We start from the raw sequence: 22,407 nt of genomic DNA, 5'->3' as shown, positions 1-22,407 counted from the left end.
TCATAAAGAATTAATTAATTAAATTAATAGAGAGGTGATGCACATAAACATACGACGTTTATTTATGTTAATTAAATATATATGTTAAATTGGATTTAATGTATATATGGTTATTTAATTACTGTGTTAATTAATTAAATAAATATTATTTAATTAATTAAGCACAAAGGTAAATAGGGAAAGACTTGGAGAAGGGGTTAACCTTTCTTCATATAAATTCTTCCTTATGGTCCTTTTAGGGTAAGAACTAATTTTGATGAACTTTATCCTAGCCACCAAAACACAATTCCTCTATTTACTTCTAAGAGAAATCTCTGCACCTCTTCTTCTTCCAATTAGTTGGATACCACCTATTCGTCTATTGGAGTTCTTGAGAATAACAAGGTTACTATCTGGTCATGTTCAAGTTCGATTTAAAAGATGTTCGCGGCAAGATCAAGAGGATTTTTCGTGGAGCTCGGAAATCTTCAAAGGTAAAAATGGTTCTCTTAGTTTTTCTTCTCCAAAGCATGTTATTTCATAGGTTTATCCTTCATATGTTCTATTTTTTTAACACTGTTTTTATTTATTCAAAAATTGATTTTCGAGATGCAAGACGTTCACACGCTTCTGCTTGGGATTCGATCCCTACAAAAATTACACGAAAGCAAAGTATAAATATGTCTTGCAAAGAAGAAATTTCTTTTGCCAAATTTTTCAAACGCCTAAGAGGAAGTATTATTGCTAAGGAAATCAAACACGAGGATTTCCATGAGCAGCGGAAGGATCTTTCTAAATTTCAATCATATATGAACTTTAGAATTATAATCACAAACAAAAATATACGGTTATGCATTAAACAGAAATTACAACATGCTTTACTACTTAATTAAGGGAAGGAATGATCAAACCTTTGAAGACTCATCTTCAAGTTCCTTGATCATGAATGCTCGATCACAGCAACACAGCAACACACGAACGTTCGTCCAACGTGACCGCTACACTGCACGATCACAACACACTCGAACTAAGCGATCATTAAGGTCATGAACACCCTAAACACCGCGAACGACCTCCATAGAACCTCGGCTTTGTCGAGTTGAGTATGACACTACCAACAAGATTACCTCAGTATTCTCGGTGTGAGAATCCAGAGTGTGGGCTTTGTGTGGACTTGGTTTGAGGCAAAAAACCGGAGGAAGAATAATAGTGTAAATGATTGAGCAAGTGGGAGATGAAACAACTTATCGTAAAGGTCGATGCCCAATCTTTTAGTAAAAGCTATGCGATCGTCCAGCAAAATCTACCTGGCCAGTGAGGACCCTATCTATGGTGGTCAACCAAAACATGAACTCTTTCATCACGTCCTTTGGAATAGCATGTGCCAGGTCATAGGGGACGATGCCAATCGGACGTTGACCGAGCTGACTATATTTATGCTTTTTTCTTGTAATCCTTGCCTTGTCAACTGGAGAGGTGTACGGTTGTGTCGACTTCCTCTTCTTACTTGTCTGTCTCTATTCTTTCTCACCGTCCATAGGCTCGCTCTTCACCTTAGGGTCTGGATCGGTATAGGTGCGTCATTCACCTTGGGTTTACCCTTCATATTGGGCTCGCCCTAAATCCTAAATTTCTTCAAACACTTGTGGTGGAAGCAACTAAAGATGTAGTAGGGTCAATGGGGGAAAGTTTGGTATATCAGGAGGCAACATAGCAAGAGGAGTGGTAGATAATTAAGGATGAGGGAGAGCAGTGGATACTATAACGATGAGAAGGATGGGCTCGATGGAGGGTAGAGGGATGAGGTCACGGATCTCGGTGGAAGGTGGAGGAATAGGGTCACTAGTCTCGATGGAAGGTGAAGGAATGGGGTCATGGAACTTGGTGGAAGGTAGAGGAATGGGGTCATGAGACTCGATGGATGATGGATGAATGGGGTCCTGGAACTCGATGGAAGGTGGAGGAATGAGGTCAGGGGACTCGGCGGAAGGTGGAGGAATAGGGTCATGGGACTCAGTGGAAGGTGAAGGAATAGGGTCACGGGACTCGGTGATAGGTGGAGGAATGGGGTCACAGGACTCGGTGGCTGATGGAGGAGTGAGGTTAGGGGACTCAGTGGAAGGTGGAGGAATGAGGTAAATAGTCTCAGTGGACTCCACACCTAAACTTTATATCATTTACGAAGTATGTTAAGTCAAATACAATATGATTTAAATTTACATTAAAACAAGTTTAAGATGACATTACGTACCCGACACAATGATTACAGTAGGCTGGTGATTGTTTGTATGCCAGCCTGAAGGATACTCGAGTCAGTCTTCACATCTTTCGAGTCTGACTGTACATCGTCCAATTTATGCTCCATCATAGACACTCTTTGGTCTATGTCACGAAGTGATGTGCGAATGCCCACACCCCTTATGGGCTCAGAATGGGATGTATTCAGCCGAAGCGACACTTGCTCCTCAGTTTGGGGAACATGCTCATCAGTAGGGAGCTCGTGAGACTTGTTATAAGGAGGGTGAATCTCGCGCTCGTCGGTAAAGAGCTCGTGAGACTAATGCTCTTAGAGTTCTAGCTCGTGAAACTGATGGTGTGATCTATGTGTCTCTGAGGAGCTTGTTTTGACATCAATGCACTCATATATGAGTTTTTCGTCAACCCTAGTATCCCTATATCGCCTCTCCCTATCGGACATGATCGATGGTGTGGGTGAGATCCTTGTTTGTACAAAACAATGAACAATTTGTTAGTTATATATGACATTCACCTTAAAAATCCAAGTAAATTATGATGTAATACACTAACCTCGATGGACTTAAACACGTCTCGCTATATTGTTTTGGTTGGCAATGAGTATGCACACTCCCGCCTCAGGAATTGAGGTACGACATGTCCATTTAGTTGGGTTGCAACTTTTTCGGCAACTGTTGAAATGATCTCGTGTGCCCACACCTATCATAATTCATAAATGATTATAAAATAAGAATAAGCAGTAAGTGACATTGACACTACAATGAGTAGATCTCGAACGACCAGTGAATGGATATTACCTGAAATGTATGAAAAAACCTTGGTAGGTTGTATTTGATAATGTAGTTCTTATTGTACCTGGACCTTTTTTTGTAGTTCTTTGCCTTACCACTCAATCCTCTTTGTAGTCTAAGTAACATCCTCTCCCATAACATGTTTCTCTAATCCACATAATTGAAGTAATCCAAATCCTCCACATCAATTAATAAGGTCTTGTCGACATTGGCCTCATCTTCTCTCTTCCTATCATACCCCATTCAGTGTAATAAACCAATGTCATCTTCACAACATCCATGTCATTCTCAAACTCCATCTCCTTGTGCACTGTCTCTAAGGTACCAATGTGAATGTCTCCCGCAAATTCATGCTTGAAGTACCTACTACGCAGTGATCCAACTGCTTCACCCCTTCTCACAACTGTTGGATTAGGTGATCGCCACAATCCCATCACCAATAGAAAGTCTTATTTGGTGAATGTTACAACCATACCATTGAAATCGAATGTCATTGCATCCTTCCTATCGTCTTCAACCTCCCTCAATAGAATATAATGGACCAATGGACTGCTAAACATAATGTCCATGTCCACGAATCGCCTAAATACCGTCTTCCGAAAGAGGGCAAGTTGAATGGGAGTAAGCTTCTCTTTCACTATCTTGATAGCCATCCCAATGTGAGAGGATAGACTGGTCGCTTGGCCTGGAAAACGATCATGGGGAGAAATCTTAAATTGTCTAGCCATACTACACAAAATAATAATAATAATAAAAAAACAGGGGTAAGTAAGAATTCTGTTCAATACTCGATACACGATGTACGATACAAGATACTCGATACTCGATTTCTCGATACTTGATACATGTTAAATGGTGTCCCTTACTTACTACATTACATGTGACTAGATGGTCGATTATTGAGCATTTGGTTTGATTTCCCACCTTCATGCATTATCATACTCAAACCCTAAATTCTAGAAGGTATGAAATAACAAAAATATGAAAATCAAAATAAAACAAACTCGAGGTCTAGTCAAACATGCAATATATGAAAACATGATAAAAATTGTATCGGTCGAGTATCGAGTAACATGCAAGTGCATATCGAGGAACATGATGCCAAAATATAACAAAAAACGAGATGGATGATGACAAAATACAAACAAGGAGAAGAATGTTAATTGATGCAGAGATAATTGAGTTTCGAGTGTAAAGGTGTTGTCGTCGAAGGATATACAATCAGAAGAACGGAGAGAACAATTTAAACTAACACGGAAATGGTGAAATAATGGACTTCAAGCAGTTAAGAATTCAAAAGAATTGTATAAAGTAATCGGGTATCGAGTATGACGTGAATATGATCAAGTATACACATGTCAATTGCAGCCATATCGAGTGACCATGCACCTGGATATCAAGTGACCGTGCATCGAGGAATGAGTAATAGACCATCGAAGATTGGTAAAATCACATGCTTATGACATAAACACTTTCGTTTGGGCCTCCAAAATGCGGCCATCCAAAAAAAAAAAAAAAAAAACCAAGAATCGGAGCCATTTGGGCAAGGGATGTATGACCAACAAGTTTCCGACTCAACAAAACTCGAGTGAAGAGATTCTTGATTCTCTCTCACAGTTACCGTTGAGGTGGAACAACAAGTTACTGCATGTTCCGATTCCGCAGCAATGAGGAGTTCTTCAGAATCATCTAAAGGGAAGAAACGCCAACGAGAGGCCGAAATTGATGACGATAGCGGCGACAAAAATGAAATTCTCTCTTTGGGTATTCTCTGGCCATTTTCTAGCATTTTTATTCGACTAATTGCTGATTGATCGATAAAGTATGTTGTGTTTACTTCAAATGCAGAGGACTGTCTTACATTTAACGATACTTTGGCGGCGCTTCGAATGATGCGAGCTCAGTTTCCCAACATCGACAAGGTTTAGGTTCTTTAATTTCATTTGATTTGTGTCTTTATATTTGGGTTTCTTAATTTTAGACGAGTATGTTATTGTTCGTTTCATGGAGACGTTGAGTAGTGAGAGGTAGAGATTTGTGTAATAGGGCTATTCAACTTTTTTAATCTAGTAATTCAAAATTATAGCTAGTGGGTCTTTCTTTGCCAGTGAATGCGAAGTGTTGGATATGAGAGTCTCGGGGATGTTCCACTGCCGTGGGAGGTTTTCAGTTGAGGAGGAATTTGATGTGGGAAATTCCTTTTCAGTTTTTTATGGACCTACTGAATGGAGAGAACCAGGAGTTTTCAATGGATTGTGGTGCTTGTTAGGATTATGGAGTTTAATCCTCAAACTAACTCAGTACAATTCCAAGCTGAAGACGGGTGTATACCCAAAAGAAAGAATTTTTGAAGATGTATTTATGCTGTGGCGCAAGGGTCTTTTTCACTGCATTGAAGAAGAGGCAGATTCTGTGATATATGGCCTGGGCATGACATCCAACCTGCAAACAAAGTTTTCATGGTCAGTTTTAGGAACAACCCGCGAGTAAATGGGAGATCTAAGAAAAGACGAACTGTTTGCGATCTGTCATTAGTGGACAGAAAGTTGAAAGAAAAAATTATCTGTGTCATATTTTCAAAGGTGAGAAATACGTGTGTTTTCTATTGTTTACTAAGGTGAGATATAGTACATTCACGGCCTTCCATGGGATTGTCTTTTTGTGCAGTCAAGTTGATCTGGAAAAGATGGTTGAGGACTTTTGGTTCACATTTGGCCTGAGAAGAGATTGTTTCTCCATGATTGAGGAGGTTCTCTTGTCTTTGATTTTCCGTCAGAAAGGCCATTTGATGTGGCTAGTGAGTTTTTCTTTTGCTAGTTTGGGGTATTTGGCTAGACAGGAATAATAGGATCTTTAGGGAGGTTGAGACATCCAGTGAGGAGGTTTGCGAGGGGTCGGTTTAATGCCTTCTTGCTGGTGTTTCTTATTAGTTTCTTTTGTAATTATGATCTTGGTTTGATTTTGTTGGATTGGAGCCATTTTCTTATTTAATTTGGGGCTTCCTTTGTTTTCTGTGGGCTGTTTCTTTATATGCTCCTTTTCTTTCATTATTATGAAAGTTTGATTTGTAAAAAGGAAAAAAAATTCACGTTTTTAGTTGAACCCACAGAGTCTGAAGGAGATAGAATTTAATTAGTTAAGAGTAAATTTATAAGATGTTACGTGGTGTTTATCCTCATTTTATTTTTCTTCTTTGCTGTTATCATTGTTATTACTGCTTGTGTGGAAGGAGAATTAAGGATCATGTGAAAATTTCAAATTTCTGAGAATAAGTATGAAAGCAAGGTTGATAAAGGGTTAAGAGGTCATGGGTTCAATCCATGGTGGCTACCTACCTAGGACTCGATATCCTATGAGTTTCCTTGACACCCAAATGTTGTAGGGTCAGACGGGTTGTCACTTGACATTAGTTCAAGTACGTGTAAGCTAGCCTGAAAACTCATGGAGGATTAAGATTCCAAAGAAAGTCAAATTCTTTTCTTGGCAAACTTTGCTTGGGCGTGTGAATACGATGGATAGGCTTCTGAGAAAGATGCCTTCGCTAATGGGCCCTTGCTGTTGCATCCTTTGTTGGAAGGCGGAGGAAGATTTGGATCACTTTTTCTAGGAGTGTCAGTTTGCTAGATCCGTGTAGGATGACTTTTTTTAGGAGTTTGATTTTGTGCTTGCTTGTTAGAGGGATGTTTGTTTGATGATTGGGGAGTTCCTCCCCCATCCGCCTTTCAACTGTTTTCTTTGGGACGCTGGGGTGTGTGCGATTTTGTGGGATCTTTGGGGGAGCGAAACAATAGAGTATTTCATGAGGTGGAAAGAGACCCTAGTGAGGTGTGGGCCTCGGTGAGGTTTCACTTTTCTCTTTGGGCTTTGGTTTCAAAGATTTTTTGTAATTATTCTCTTGGAAACATTTTACTTAGTCGGAATCCCTTTCTTTAAGGGGGTTTTGTGGGTTTTTTTTTTCCTCCCTCCTATGGCCTTTTATTCTTTCATTTCTTTCTTAATGAAAGTAGTTATTTCTATAAAAAAAGAAAGTTGCTTAATGACAAGTCTGCTTAGGATACTTATCTTGTGGTTCAGGTGTAAGACTGTGTGCACTTTTAGAGTTATTGTAGAGGGGAAGAAAATTATGAAATAATTAGAAATTGGTATTGTACTTTCAAGTAGGCAACAATATTGCTTGTATCTATGATGTTGATGGAGTAATGACAAGTGAATTAGTAGAATTTGAAGAGGGTACTATAGACATTGCTCTAAACTTAGAGTGAAATAATAAGGTGTTAGATAGTGAGTCAACTTTGGCAACATGCTTGAGCTCATGGATCAAACATAAAACATAAAATTCTTTTTCTAGTGGTTGCTATTGACAGACCAACGGAATGGTCATACATTTTGGCATCTAGTTTGGCTGAGTGTTAATGGGTTTCATGCATTGAAGAAAACTCATAACAAGGTTCACGTTGTGGGAGTTGTTGATTTAGAGGGAGATGGGAGTTGAAGATTGGTGTTTCGTTTCTAAATGAGAGATCATTAATGTTTTGGTGCTTGGTCATCAATTGAACTTGGTCTAAGCTTTATTTGAAGTTTAACTGAAGATCAAGGAAATGGATCTTTGAGTTGCTGTGTTTTGGTGTTAGCTGGTAAGAAGTCCTTGTACGGTTAGAAGACCTCCTAGCGGAGCCATGCATGTTACTAGCATGACAGCAACCTATAATCAGTGTTCTCTATCAGTTTGGGAACAACTTGTGGGAAATGAAGGGCATAGCGGAAGAGAAGATTGTTTGCAATTTGCAAGAGCCTTGGACATGAGTAGGGAGAAAATTTAGAGAAAAATTCCATGAGAAACTTTTACAAAAAAAAAAAAAAAAAGGAAAAAAAAGAATCTTGTTGTAGTGTGCATGCTTTCTATTATTCTTCTCATTTAATCTTCATTCTTCATTGTTGGAACTTGTAGAGTTGTAGAAGGCAGAATCAATATAACTTAACCAGTGATGAAACATGGGAAGGAAAATTTCATGTCAATGTGCAGCACACTCTTTAATCACTAGTTATTTATTAGTCTGTCTTGTCTTCTGCCTTGCTCTGCATTCTATGAAGCATTTGCATCTTAGTTCAAAAGACGTTGATCCGAGTCAAGCCCATTGAACATAAATTGCTTGTTACACTTAGCGTTTATTTACTTTTTCTTGTTTTCAGGTGTCAATTCAGCCATTCATTTTGCAATCACAGTTGTATAGTAGTTTGAAAGACCGAACAGAGGTAGACAGGGAACTAGAGGTCTGTACTTCTTACTCTTTTTCTTTATTACAAGATTTTTTTTTGTGGTTAGAAAACCACCAAGATGCTAAATGCTGCACACTAATACAAAAAAGTTAAAAGATGATTTAATAACATATCTTAAACAACCATTTTATTTCTTTCACTATAAGAAACCAAAATAGGGCTCTAGCCAAATAACTCCAAATAATCTTTTCCTTTTTAATCTCGTGTATTTGATTGTCGATTAATTCCTACTACCTTGGATCAGCCAATGGACCATGGGACTCGGGCTGGGTCCTTCTCTTATGTTGTAGAAGTCCATTTTCCGGTGAAAAAACAACCATTGATTTCAGCTATTTTGTCTATAGAGAGGTTCCTGTCTTGACACGCCACTACTTGGACTACAAAACATTGTGTTAGGATACCACCTAACAAGGATACTCAAGAACAAGAAGAACAAACGAAGAACACCAAAAAATAGATTTAACGAAGAACTAGATAGATTTATATGGCAATATCAATGAAGAAATGACAATATAACATAGCCTTTTGAAAGGGCTACTCTCCCAATCAAGGATGAAATATCTTGATATGTTGACGATATATCCGCGATATATCTGTAAAATCATATATCTGATAGGAATATTGTGGGGTAAGGTCTTTTTTCTCCAAATTTCACGATATATCGCCAGTATTAGTGATATATCTTTTTGGGCTAATATCTTTTGCAGCTCAACAAAATCATGGACATTTTATGGATATATCACGGATCTTTTTTGGATATATCGTGGATATTTTGTCTACATGCCGTCTGATTATCTCTATATATCCTTTTTTCTTTTTCCAATATCAAGTTTTCCAATTTGCTACCTTTTCCAATTTTCAATTGAAAATTTTCACTTTCAAAAAAAAAAAAAAAAAAAAAGAGGGAAAAAAAGACTTTGATCATGACTATAAAGCTGGTGGAGCAGGAATTAGCCTCTTCACTAGAGAATTTCAATTCATGCATGTCACACAAGACTCCAACCATGACCACAGAGTTGGTGGGCCAAGAATTGGAGCAATAGGAAAACCTTTCATTCGTATAAGATCCACACATGATGATGCTGACTCACTTGTTTCAAGTATGGAGGGGATGAATTTGGACAGTTAACATGGACATGGTCAATATGTCTATAACAATAGTAGCTATGGCTATTTTCATCGTAACGATAGTCATTCAAGTGAGTATGATTCTTGTGATTATAGTGATAAAGGTTAAGACATTGATCTACACACGGGGACAACTTCCTTGTGAAAGTGATGAAAACTCAGACTTAGAGCCTCTATGTTATCTACATTCTTTAGACCATCCTCGTTTGAATGAAACATAGTTTGATCTAAGGTATCCTCCTATTGGTAGCATTGGGTTTGATATTAAGACTTATAGATGACATACTTCCAATTATGTTATAAATTTTTAATATACAATGACTTGGAAGCAATATTATCATTATCAAATGAATTATGCTAATGTTGAGCTAGTACCTCTTAGAAGTTAGATCATCTTTTTATTATGAAATCTTGTATTTGATCAACTTTATTAATAAAATATTTAGTTCATATTCATAATAAAAACCATTGTTCAACTCTTTGACAACATGAAAAAAACCAAAAAAAGCTCTGCCCTCCCTCTCTATCTATCCAAGGGATGGAAGGGCAGAGGCCTTTGTTGTCCCCTCCAGTCAAGAATTGGGGCCTCACAATCACTAGCTTAGTCTTCATTTTTATCTATTATTCCATTACCAATCATATTTGGCTTCTAATTATTGATTTATATGCTTAAAGTCATAGTTTATTACTTAAATAAGTTTGTTTTAAAATTTCACTAAAAAATTCACAGTATTTTAAGAATTTCTGTGATATCCATGATTCTTCCCAGAATATCCATTGATATTTAAATATCCGAATGTTTCTCACAAGAAATCACTACCAAATTCTTCACTCCCTTCTCAAACCACTCCTATTTATAACTAAAGCTCTAACCAACTTACTAGCCATTTACTAATATGCCCCTTCTAATACCCATACTAATAATCTTAGTATTTTCATGACTAGGGGTCTTACACATTGGTCTTCATCTACCAGCTTTACTTCGGCCGGGATAAATACACAATAGTTTCCTTTGGACCATTCTGGCTACTTTCACACAATTGATAAGGGTAGAGTTATTTTCAGAATACCCATAAAATCTTTGAAAAGGTCCCCTGTAGCTTTAAAGACTTCCAATCTCCATAAATGTGAAGAAATGTTTCTGAATTTAGCCCACCCACCCACCATAAGAAGAGACCAAATTATTCTTGCCATGTTCTTTTGCCTCCCATATCGCCTTTTTTAGTGAGAATGAGGTGAAAGTGACCCATCCCTATTCACTGCAAGCAGGTGAGCTGTCTTCTTTGAAGGGCATTGAAGAATGGCTTTATCCAGTTGGAATGGATTTATGATGAAAGACTCCTGCGTTTGAATCTGTATTGTTTGTGTTTCAACAATCCTTTCCCAGTCATTATGGAAGTTGTCAGTATCAGCATTTCCTTCAAATTTAATTTTCTCACCTCCTTTTGCAGCCTTTTAAGTTGAGCCTCAGCAAAGAACTATTTAAAGGTCCTCCACTCCTGAAGTTGACCTAAGAGCTTCAGCATACTTACTACCTCCTCTGACTGTGTTTTCTCTCTGGGAGTTTTGAGCTGAACATTTTCTATATAAGAAGTATAGAATGAGAGTCTTCAAAGCTGCCCATCCATTTGGCCGTGGAATTTACATCTGCCATTTCAATAAGTCTTTCTGAAACATTCTTGTGACTGAGGGACTAGCTAATATCAGTTCTTTTGAGGTGTCTGCAGTGCAAACCAAACTAGCACAATTTCTGCTGCTGTCAAGGCGAAGATCCTCGTCTGATTATGTTTTTGTGTAGGATTCTTATAGAAAAATTTTGTGCAGGATTGCTTTCTCAATGTTATTCTTAATTGTACTTTTTTTTACCTCAATTTTATAATTTTTCAAAGACATTTGAATTGGGTTTATGGTGATCTTTATTCGTAGATTTTGTTTATGCAGTGTCTAAAACGAGAAAAAGTAGTGCGTGTATTCAAACTGAATACTGGACAAGATGATCATGCAATAATGTTTTTGGATGACTATCTGAAGCAGGTTAGTTTTATTTAATGTGTAATTATATAAAGTTTCATTTTGTAACCTGACGCCTTGTATTTTTTCATGGGAGATTTTGCTTGCTTGTAATGTGTGTGTGGATATTTGAGGGGTTGATTGGTCCTTGGCTTTCCCTTGGATTTGGTCCCTTCTTGGTTTGCTCAAACATTGATTATTGTTTGGTTAGGTGTGTCAAAAGCTTTCTGTTGGGAACATTTGTTGAAAAAGAAATTGTAGAATTTATGAAGGAAAGAATAAAGTTAAGGAATTGATGGATTTGGCATGTCTTAATTTTTTTTTTCATTTATCCTTCTTCTTCCTTATGATTGTCAATTGGCGGGCCTTTTCTAATTGCCGTCCTATGAGGATGGATGCAGTACCTTCCTCTTCGGGTTTTGTACTTTTTGCAATTTGTGATAAAATATTTCTTACCCATTAGAATTTTGAGGGATTATTCCTATGACATTAGCATGTGGATTTGTTTGTTATTCAATGATGCATTTAGTTTTGTCATGATTTTCAAGTTCTTTGCCTCCTATTCAACCAACTTCAATTATTTTCGAACACCTCATAGCATTTTTAGGGCTTTCAAGTCTATCATTTCTGTATGATTTCTACTGTCTCTTCTTCCTCTCTGTCTCTTTTTCCTTCTCTATATTTAATTATTTTTATACAGATTGACCATGTGTTATCAAGATTTGAAGAAAGGATGCAACGTGGCATGGAAATTTTTCAGTGGTTTAAGACGCATGTTATTGATTGCAAATTGGAACCTAGTATTGGACATCAGGAGCTTGTGAGTAAATGTATACTTCCTATAGACCCTAAATTCTGTGGCCTGTTTTAGTAGCTTGTTTCAGGATGAAAATCAGATTTGTGCAAATATATAAAAGGATATGCAAATTTAATAGGGTGTGACGCTAGATGTTGCATTTTACATTCAAATATTCAATTTTATAATAGAATGGAGATAAAAATGTGAAGTTCATATATTTAACTAAGCTGTACAGGCAGCTTCCCATAGTTGTATGAAGGAGTTATGGATGGAGCTTCAGGACTGTTTAGGTCTCTGCAGCAATATGGGGCTTGGTGGAGATTTCAACCTTATAGTTTGACTAACTTTAATTTGACCAAAGCAATTCTCTGTTCTTCTAAAAAGATTATATAATTCTCATTTTGCTGAGCAAGAGTCTTGACCTGTAAATTCTAATTCCTAATAATCTTTGTGAACTAGGGCTCAAAATATTCCCTAGCGTAGAAAAAAAGATACTCAACCGATTAATTTCTTGCTTCAGTGCAGTCTTTTATCTCTTGGAGGAAAGATTAAAGACGAAGATATCTCCCTCTTGATCAACGCTGGACTCATAGTAAGTAATCTTGAGATTCTCATTAAAACTGCCTTCAACGTGGAAAAAAGCAAGAATATGGGGAAAAGATCAAGTATATGGTTAGAGTTGAAATAACAGGAAATTTAGTTCTTTTATCTCAGTAAGGCTGTGTTTTAAAGATAACCGGGAACAAAGAGAAAGCTTGTTGCATTCATGGTGGTCCCCCGTGCCCCATAAATTTTGTTTTTGATAGATTGCTGAGTAGCTCTTGCCTCTTGCTCACTTGCATTCACGTAGGTCCCTGCACCAAATACTCATTTCTTATTCTATCAATATCAGTTGACCAGTGCACCGCATATTTTAGGCCGCATGTATAATATAATCATAAGATTTTCAAAAGTTTCGGGGGGCCACACTTGAGGTGGTCTGCCTTTGAGTCCGTCTTTTCATTTTTAGGATACCTTTAAGAATAAGAATTCCTTTCCATATGATATTTACATGGTCATTTGTACATAGATTGGCTGGGCCCTTTTTATTTTTAGAATATTTAATGAAAGCTCAACATTTGCTTCTTTATAAGTAATTTTTAATTATTTTACATGCGTTTGATTGTGCCAATATTCACTTCTACTTTTCTTTCCAGAATCGCCAGCTTATTGATCCAAACGTGTATTGGTTTGCAATTCCAAGTATTGGTTCTGTACTGAAAGGCATTTCTCAGGTATCTGAAATAATTTATTTTTGAGCTTCCTTCATAATTTGTTTGTATTTTGGCAATATGTATGCAGGGTGGCGTCCAATCTAAAATTGGAGACTGTTAGGTTTCTCTCCCTGCACTCAGTAAACCCAACAAAAGAGACTTCTGCTCTATTAATATTATGGAGAATACGAAATACAGAGGGTGCAAATAAAGACAATGAACACTTATATCAACACTACCAATACTTCAAAACAGAGAAATAAAAACAGGGAAGGAGCAAAACCAGCACCTTCGAGAGAGCTGGTGATTCTCTCCTAAAAGCTACCCTCGGCCTTTATTTATCTCACAAATTCCTTCCACATTCGGATACCCAGGGTGTCCTTTTATAACATAATGCCAGTGGTCCCTCTCAACGGTTTTCATCCCCTACCTTTTCTTCCATAATGACATTTTCCCCTCCCATTTCTTCTATAACAACTTTCTTCTATGAATTTCCTTTCTTGACCCTCCTTTTGTAGGTATAAAGAATTGGAGGTTTAATGATACTACCCCTCTCGAAGTGCATCTTGTCCTCAAGGTGGAAGCAAGGGAACTGCTGTTTTATAAGGGAGACTGATTCCCACGCAGCTTCATTTTTAGGCAATCCTTTCCACTTAACCAACCATTCCTGGGCTGCTTACTTCTCCATTCCAGCAAACCCCTAATACCAGCTCTGGAGCTACTCGTAATTCGAAATCTTCAGACAAAATAGGTGGGTGGTGCTGCACTTGCTGTGCTTGCCCCAACTTTTTCTTTAGTTGAGAAACATGAAATACATTATGGATGGAGGCTTCTGGTGGAAGATCTAATTTGTAGGCCACCTCCCCGATCTTCTCGATGACTCGATACGGTCCATAAAACTTGGGGGATAGTTTTTCACTCCTTCTTCGTGCTAATGAACGTTGTCGATATGGTCTGAGCTTTAGATAAACTTCATCTTCGACTATGAATTGAAACTCCCTTCGATGTAAATCCACATTTTTCTTCATTCGGTTTTGAGCCACTATTGAGTTCTCCTTTAGGGCATTTAAAGCCAGATCTATTTCTTTCAACTATTGCTCCACGGTGTCATTCGTCGTTTTCTTGTCTCCATATGAGATCAAAGGAGGGGGTGGTCTCCCATATATTGCCTGGTATGGAGTGGTTCTAATTGAAACATGAAATGTGGTGTTGTACCATAATTCAGCCCACGCAAGCCATTTGTTCCATCTTGTGGGTTGTTTATTACAAAAACACCTCCGATATGTCTCAAGGCATCTGTTGACCCTCTCAGTCTGTCCATCTGTTTGAGGGTGAAATGCGGTGCTCCTTTTCAATTGTGTACCCATTGAAGTGAACATCTCCTTCCAGAAGTTACTCAATTATTATTATTAATTTTTTTTATCACTGTCACTAATTATAGATTTTGGAATTCCATGATGTCGAACTACCTCTTGAACGAATGCCTATGCAACCTGTTTGGCCAAAATGGGTGTTTGAGGTTGATGAAATGGCTATACTTACTCAGCTGGTCGACCACCACCAAAATCGTATCATAGCCTCCCACCTTAGGTAACCCTTCAATAAAATCCATGGTCCAGTCTTCTATGATTAATTCGGGAATTGGTAGTGGCTGTAACAAACCAGTAGGGGATAAAGACTCTGTTTTGTTTCTTTGACAAATTTCGCACCCTTTCACGTATTTCTTCATGTCTGATTTCATGCCTTGCCAGAACAATTCCCCATTCATTTTTTTGTAGGTTCTCAAGAAACCCGAATGACCTCCTAATGCCGAATCGTGGCATGTGTGTAGTAAGGTTGGAATTAGTGAGGATGTGCGAGAGAGAACTAATCTTCCCTTGTATAGCAACCGGCTGTTCTTCCATTGATACTTTGGTTTTCCCTCAGGATCGTCCTTCAACACTGTTATTATTTGTTGGAGTTCTTCATTTTCTTCAACTTCCTTAAGTATCACTTCCATATCTACTAAGGTTGGAGTTGTCAATACATACGCTTCTGCTATTGGGGGAATGTGTGATAAGGCGCCAACTGCTTTATTTTGCAACCCTAGTTGATACAAGATCTCAAAGTTGTACCCCAAAAATTTTATCAACCACCTTTGAAATTGAGGTTATACTTCGCACTGTTCGATTAGGAATTTTAAGGCCTTTTGATCGGAGATTACTATGGACTTGTTCCCTAACAGATAATGTCTCCACTTTTGGACTGCCAATACTATTACCATTAGTTCCCTTTCATAGATGGATTTTGCTTGGGCTCGGGGTGATAGTTTTTGGCTGAAGTAGGCTATCGGTTTGTAGTTTTGAGTTAATACCGCCCCTAATCCATATCCTAATGCGTTAGTCTCAATTACAAATGGTTGAGTAAAATCCGGTAAGGCCAATATCGGACAAGTCATCATTCCATGCTTCAACTCTTCAAAGGCTCGAGTGGCTTCTTTGTCCCATACGAATCCATCTTTCTGTAATAGTTTGGTTAGAGGGGCAGCAATGCTACAATACCCTTTCACGAACCTTCTATAATAACTGGTGAGTCCTAAAACCCCCTGAGTTCCAATACATTCCTCAGCTATGGCCATTCCATCATTGCTTTAATCTTTTCTCCATCGGCCTCTACTCCCCGTTGTGAGATCCAATGCCCCAAATATTGTATCCTTGGTTGACAGAAAATGCACTTCTTTTTATTCGCATACAGCTTGTTGTCTCTCAGGATGTTGAACACTACTCCCAGGTGAGTCTCATGAGTGGTAATGTCTGGACTATAGACCAAAATGTCATAAGAAAAACAAGTATAAATCGACAAAGGAAGGGGTGAAAAACCTGATTCATTAAGAATTGGAATGTGGCTCAGGCATTGGTCAGTCCAAAAGGCATGACCATAAACTCAATGTCCTTCATGAGCCTGGAAGGCAGTCTTCTCAATGTCGCTTTCTCTCATTTTGATCTGATGGTACCCCAATCTAAGATCTAATTTTGAGAATACTGCTGCCCCATGTAATTCATCTAGAAGCTCTTCAATCACCGGAATGGGGAACTTAGCAACAATGGTGGCTTGGTTTAATTTTCTGTAATCTACACAAAATCGCAACCCTCCATCTTTTTTTTTACTAACAACACTGGACTTGAGTAAGGGCTATGGCTTGGTCTAATTATATCGACCTGTAACATTTCATAGACAAGTTTCTCGATCTCTTCTTTTTGGGCGTGGCCGTACTTGTATGGGCGAACATTGATGGGTTTATGTCCTTAACTGTCAAGATACGGTGATCTATCGCGCGCTTGGGAGGTAAAGTGGACAGAGTCTCAAACACATCTTCATTCTGTTCTAGTAACGATTGGATCATCACCGGTAGACTTTCATATTTGGGTTGCTCCGCATCCCGAGTACCCTTATTTCCCCCTCTATTTCCAAGTGCTGAAATTCGATCAGAAATCCTAGATCGTCCTCTTCTCATATTTTGGATAGAGCTTTAAATGATATTTCGGCCTTCGTAAGAGACGGATCTCCTTGTAGAATGGCGTGAGAATCTCCAGACTAGAAGGAGTTAGTGAGGGCTAATGAATGCCCATGAATCCCGTTGGGCATAGCCAAGGCATTCCCAGAACCACTTCTATTTGTCCTAAATCGATGGCCAGGAAGTCTGCCTTTACCACTAGTTCCAGAAGTTCTAATTCGACATCCTTGCAAATTCCTCTACCTTGGATGGCCGTTCCATTCCCGATTACCACTCCGAATTTTGTCTTCTATATTAATGGTAGATTTAACTCCTTCACTACTTCTTGGTGAATAAAATTGTGTGCCACTCCTGAATCAATTAGCATGGTTACCTCCTTACCCTTCATCGTTCCCTTCAACTTCATGGTCCTTTTTGCTGAAAATCCAAGCATCAACTTTAATGGTAGTTCCACCTTCTCAATGACTTCTATCTTCTTTAGCTTTGGTTTTTCCTCTTTTTCTTCAATCTCCTCGGTTTCGGACTCTTCTTCTTCGTTTGCGATGAACAACATCAATTGTCGATTCTCCTTTATTTTGCAGTGGTGTCCGGGAGAATATTTTTCGCTACAACAGAAGCACAAACCCTTGTCTAGTTGGTCCCGGAATTCGGTATTTGAGAGTCTCTTCAGCGGTGGATCCTTCTTCGTAAAATTGCCCTCCACTGGAATGGAAATTTGGCTCATCGTTAGGGTTTCATTCCCTTTTATGTACCCTTTGTTCGTTGCACTTGTGTCTTTTTTTCCGCCTTGGGCCTCCCGTTTATTGGGCCCAAGCCCAACTATCCCCAAATCGGCCCGAGCCATCTTTAGGGCCACGTTTCGATCATTAACCAATTGGGCTTCACGCATACATTCGTCCAGCGTCGTTTAGTGCCTGCTGATAACCTCTGCCTGTAACGCTGGTTCAAGTCCGTTCATGAAGGCGTCTCTAGTTCTAAGCCATCTTCGGCAAGGGTGCTGAGTAGGTGACTAATTTCTTCACGTATTCAGCGTACGATCCTTTTTGCTTAATCCTCAAAAGACGGGCTCCCAAACTCCCTTCCCCGATGGGTCTGTAATGTTCAAACATCCTCTTCTTCGGTTCCTCTCATGTAGTGATGGCCTTTCGATTATGGCTCCAATGGAACCAATCCACTTCATCTGGAGCAAAAATGACAACCGCCACCTTGACCTTCTCAGCATCGGATAACTCGTGTATTTCAAAATAATGTTCCGCTCGTGAAACCCACGACTTTGGATTTTTGCCCGTGAACAAAGAGATCTCGTGTTGTTTGTATTTGTTCTTATCGGCGCCTCCAGCTCCTTGGTTTTGAGACGAATCTGCCTCTTCTATCTTCTCTCTCAATTTGAGGTGGCTCTTGTGGTTCTCGACTCCTCCTTCCTCGAGGAGTTGTTTTCTTTGACTTCCTCGGCCAGTTTTTCAATGTTCTTGTAGAGTCCAAGAAGCATATCCTTCAGTCCGGCAACCTCCTCATTTGCATCCATTCTCTCTTCCATCTGTTTTTGGGCCATTGCTCTTGTTCGCCCCAGGATTGGTGGGCTCTGATACCAATTTGTTAGGTTTCTCTCCCTGCACTCAGTAAACCCAACAAAAGGACCCAACAAAAGAGACAAAAACACAGCAAGACAAACTCTTCTGCTCTATTAATATTAATGGAGAAAGCGAAATACAGAGGGTGCAAATAAAGACAATGAATACTTATATCAACACTACCAATACTTCAAAACAGAGAAATAAAAACAGGGAAGTAGCAAAACCAGCGCCTTCGAGAGAGCTGGTGATTCTCTCTAAAAGCTACCCTCAGCCTTTATTTATCTCACAAATTCCTTCCTCATTCGGATACCCAGGGTGTCCTTTTATAACAGAATGCCAGTGGTCCCTCTAAACGGTTTTCATCCCCTACCTTTTCTTCCATAACAACATTCTCCCCTCCCATTTCTTCTATAACAACTTTCTTCTGTGAATTTCCTTTCTGGCCCCTACTTTTGTAGGTATAAAGAATTGGAGGTTTAACAGAAACATTTATATATTTATCAATATTGACCGAGTTTATGAAGGAAGTTGTTGATTCACACGGATACAATATATATAGGGTAATTTTTTAATACATTTGCAGACAAACTTAAGTGTAAGTTATCATGGAAAATGGTGAAGGAAAGAGCTGTTAATTGGAAAAGACTTGAAGCCTATTTAACAAGTTCTTTCTATTTAAGGGAAAAAATGCATCTCTGCCCCTACTACTCTGTAATTGTATCTACTTGAATATGATTCCCACTGGGGATCCATCATGATCAGGCCACAAACCTTCTGATGTTTCCCATGATGTGAATGTATTATTTCTATATATCTATCAAAGGGCGTAGAAATCTAGTTTGTATGCTCTAATGGTAAAAACAATACAAATCACCTATTGTACACTCTATATAGAAATAATACAAATCACTTATATCTTTAGAAAGAAGAAGGGAAAAAAAAAACCAACCATGGATGAAGTATTTGTGAATATGGTTTCATTCACCCAGGAGTAAAGACTTCACATGGTTTTAGGGTCGCATGGCTATAGAAGGAGGCATTTACCTAGTAGTTGCGAAGCTTGGAAGCAGCCATTTAGAAGTTGGTTTGTTTTGTGGTTTGGTCCTCTCACTTTTGGTCTTAAAGAAAGAAGTCCTCGTCTGCTTGATGGTCTTTAGTTGGCTTTGGCTTTAAAGTTTATGTGTTATCTAGCTTTGAGTTTCTTTTCGGGAGTTGGTTTGTTAGGTTTCAAGGTTTGCTTTTTGGTGTTCTCTCTTTATTGTATCTCAATAGTATTGTCTTCTTTTGTTTTTTTTTGTTTTTGTTGTTGTTTGAATGTTTTTTTTTTCAGTTTCTCTCTTTTCTTGAAGTTTAATGGATTCCTCTCCTTTTATTTTTTAATAAAAATTTTGTTTCCTCTACGTTATGCATATGCGTGTCTAGAGGGAATAAATAGAGAAACTTTCATGTGAAATTACGTCTTCCATCCATCTTCCAAGCACTGTCTTTGAAGTAATGAATATGTCAACCTACGGTGAACACAATTCTATCTTGACTTATGGTTTGGAGGTAGGAATTAAGTGTTAAGATTCAATAAAAACTGCGACTTATATGACCTTAGTCGAATAGTGTAAGATTATATGAAACTGTGTCCTTGAATTTTGATGAGATTCTGACTTATCATCTTTCACTAGATGTGATGTATTGATGTCTGTGGTCTTTTCTTTTTATTTCAGGGCAGAAAGGAACTTATTTCTTTGCTAAAACGTACCAAATATAAAGAAATGATGATGACAACTTTGCAGAAAAAACGTCTTCGCTTTTCTTCACTCGATATGAGATTTCATATACGGGATTTAATTGGCTCTGGTTACCTCCGAACCGTGCAATCACCGACAGGCTTACTTGTTCAGTTATCGAAAGATTAAAATCAGGAGGACTGAATCATGTGGTTCTGTTTGTGCTATCCTTCCCTCTTGTTTATTATCTTGTTGAAAGGTAAGTTGCTATCACTTGAATATATAATAGAATTCAGGGAAAAGTTCAATTTTTACTCTGGTATATAAGTGGATACTTAAGTTTCTCTCTCTTTCATTTTAAAGATGGTTGGATGAGACTATGTTTTACATTCATTATTCCAATTGTGTTGGATGCTCTTAAGTAGTTGGTTTTTTCATTACTATTTCTTTTTAATTATTATTCTGTTACTAGGACTGAATCTTTTTGGTTTGTTTCAATCATTGCTAGGTTCAAGGTAATTTCATGATAGAGGTTGGACATTTTTGTGACATGATTTAGGGTGTTAGTTGAATTCATATATGTATCTGGAAGCGGCGTCGCACGTAATCTTTGCTGCCGAGTTCTGTGATATGATTTAGGGTGTTAGTTGAATTCATATGATTTATTGGTCGATTCATTGATAATTTTCTAAATTAGTTATGATTTTGAAGAGATATTAATTGCAACATTTAAATTCATAGCTTTGTACAATGGAATTAAAATTTAAGATTAAAATTGACACATTAACCTACCTAATCAAGGGTTAAATGATATTTTTCATAGAATTTAAAGTTTCTCTTCCTTCTGGATGCCTCAAGTATTTTTTGCTTGCAGACTGAGATAGAAGTTAAGAGGATAAGCCACAAAAGCTGATCATAAGCCATCATCACAAGGCTGGTAAGTGGATGTGTATTCTTAAACTTGTTATTTTTTCTCATTATTGATTTGTTACCAAAATGGGAAATAAGAACTATTGAATTTGTGAATGTTTTAGTTTATGTTGGCACTACCTTAGTTCAGTTGTATGTGAACATTCAAATGACCCACTTGTAGTACTTTTGTAACATTTGGGGGGATTTCTTCTAAGATTTCAGAATCATGGGGCTACATATTTTTCTTTTTTCCATTTTCATTTTTAAATTAGTATCTGTATGATTGAAATGTCAATTGACTGTTGATACATTAATGATATATTTAATTAATACTGATATACAATCGAAATATCTATGTTATACTTTAAATATATCATTATAGATAATATACTTTATATTTGGTATATCAACAATACCATTGATATGATATGTTTTTTCTTTCGAAATATGGTATATTAGTGTGGTATACCTGTTATATTATTGACATTCCAAATTAATTAACTATGCCATCAAATTAGATCAAAGTCTTGAAAATAAAACAAATTAGCTAAACTACTTGTATTTGATATAGCAATTGAGACAATTAATAATACAATTAAAATCAAATAAAAAAGTTAGCTATCTAACATAACTAATACTAAAATTTAAATTAGTCCATCGAAAGCAAACTAATCAAATGAAAATAATTCCATTATCAACACTAAACAAAGAACAAAAACTATATACTCAAAATAATTGAACAAGCAACATCCATTATAACATAATTAAAGTCCGTACAAGTACATAACTGAAATGAAAGTATATTAAATGACTAAAAATAACATCTACACAAATGAAAATAAAACTGAAATAATTTTTAAAAAAAAACAAAAATCAGATTTAAAATTGTTGCATATATTTTAACAAATTAGAAAGTCATAGACTCTTAGTTAGATATGTATATTTTCTTAATATTGTTGTTTCAATCCATTACATTTCTCAATATTAAGATAGCAAATAATACGTATTGGTAAATTTCGTAATTGCCAAAACTGAATCTGAGTTGAATTGGTCACACAAATTTGCCTGAATAATATGTATCGAGTACACATGTGCAAGTTAAATTATGCTCACTTTGGCTTAATTTACCTTTTGGTCTCTTTAGAAGTAGAAATGTCCAATTTTTTCATGGAGATGGGGCCCTGCGGGGTCCCATCCCGAACGGGAATTCTCCGATT

The 22,407-nt window shown here is 37.5% G+C and overlaps 1 protein-coding gene across 4 annotated transcripts; it reads left to right on the top strand.

The window, feature by feature from the left end:
* The first annotated feature begins 4,693 nt into the window (after positions 1–4,693).
* Positions 4,694–21,526, top strand: LOC120085909 (serine/threonine-protein kinase 19). 4 transcript variants are annotated; one of them, XR_005484072.1, is made up of 10 exons: positions 4,723–4,790; positions 4,875–4,948; positions 5,135–5,608; positions 8,217–8,297; positions 11,373–11,465; positions 12,142–12,261; positions 12,761–12,832; positions 13,437–13,514; positions 20,276–20,537; positions 21,153–21,422. XR_005484072.1 is itself a non-coding variant. In XM_039042213.1 (8 exons), the coding sequence occupies exons 1-8, from the start codon at positions 4,694–4,696 to the stop codon at positions 20,465–20,467; spliced, it is 807 nt and encodes a 268-aa protein (XP_038898141.1). In that variant the 3' UTR covers positions 20,468–21,526. The 4 variants fall into 4 exon arrangements, 1 of the variants encoding a protein (XP_038898141.1); XR_005484071.1 differs by lacking the exon at positions 5,135–5,608 and having other exon boundaries at positions 4,694–4,790; XR_005484073.1 differs by lacking the exons at positions 4,723–4,790; positions 4,875–4,948 and adding an exon at positions 5,694–5,823 and having other exon boundaries at positions 5,474–5,608.
* The last annotated feature ends 881 nt before the right edge of the window (positions 21,527–22,407 follow it).

The sequence above is a fragment of the Benincasa hispida genome, chromosome 9 (assembly GCF_009727055.1).
Source record: "Benincasa hispida cultivar B227 chromosome 9, ASM972705v1, whole genome shotgun sequence".
Taxonomy (NCBI): domain Eukaryota; kingdom Viridiplantae; phylum Streptophyta; class Magnoliopsida; order Cucurbitales; family Cucurbitaceae; genus Benincasa; species Benincasa hispida.
The sequence above is the reverse complement of the archived record's forward strand: the minus strand, read 5'-3'. Positions and strand labels throughout refer to the sequence as shown.

Coding starts and splice junctions, on each gene's coding strand:
- LOC120085909 (XM_039042213.1), top strand. CDS start 4,694: ATGAGGAGTTCTTCAGAATCATCTAAAGGGAAGAAACGCCAACGAGAG. Junction 8,298..11,372: donor AGGTAGACAGGGAACTAGAG/GTCTGTACTTCT, acceptor TTGTTTATGCAG/TGTCTAAAACGAGAAAAAGT. Junction 12,833..13,436: donor TGATCAACGCTGGACTCATA/GTAAGTAATCTT, acceptor TTTTCTTTCCAG/AATCGCCAGCTTATTGATCC.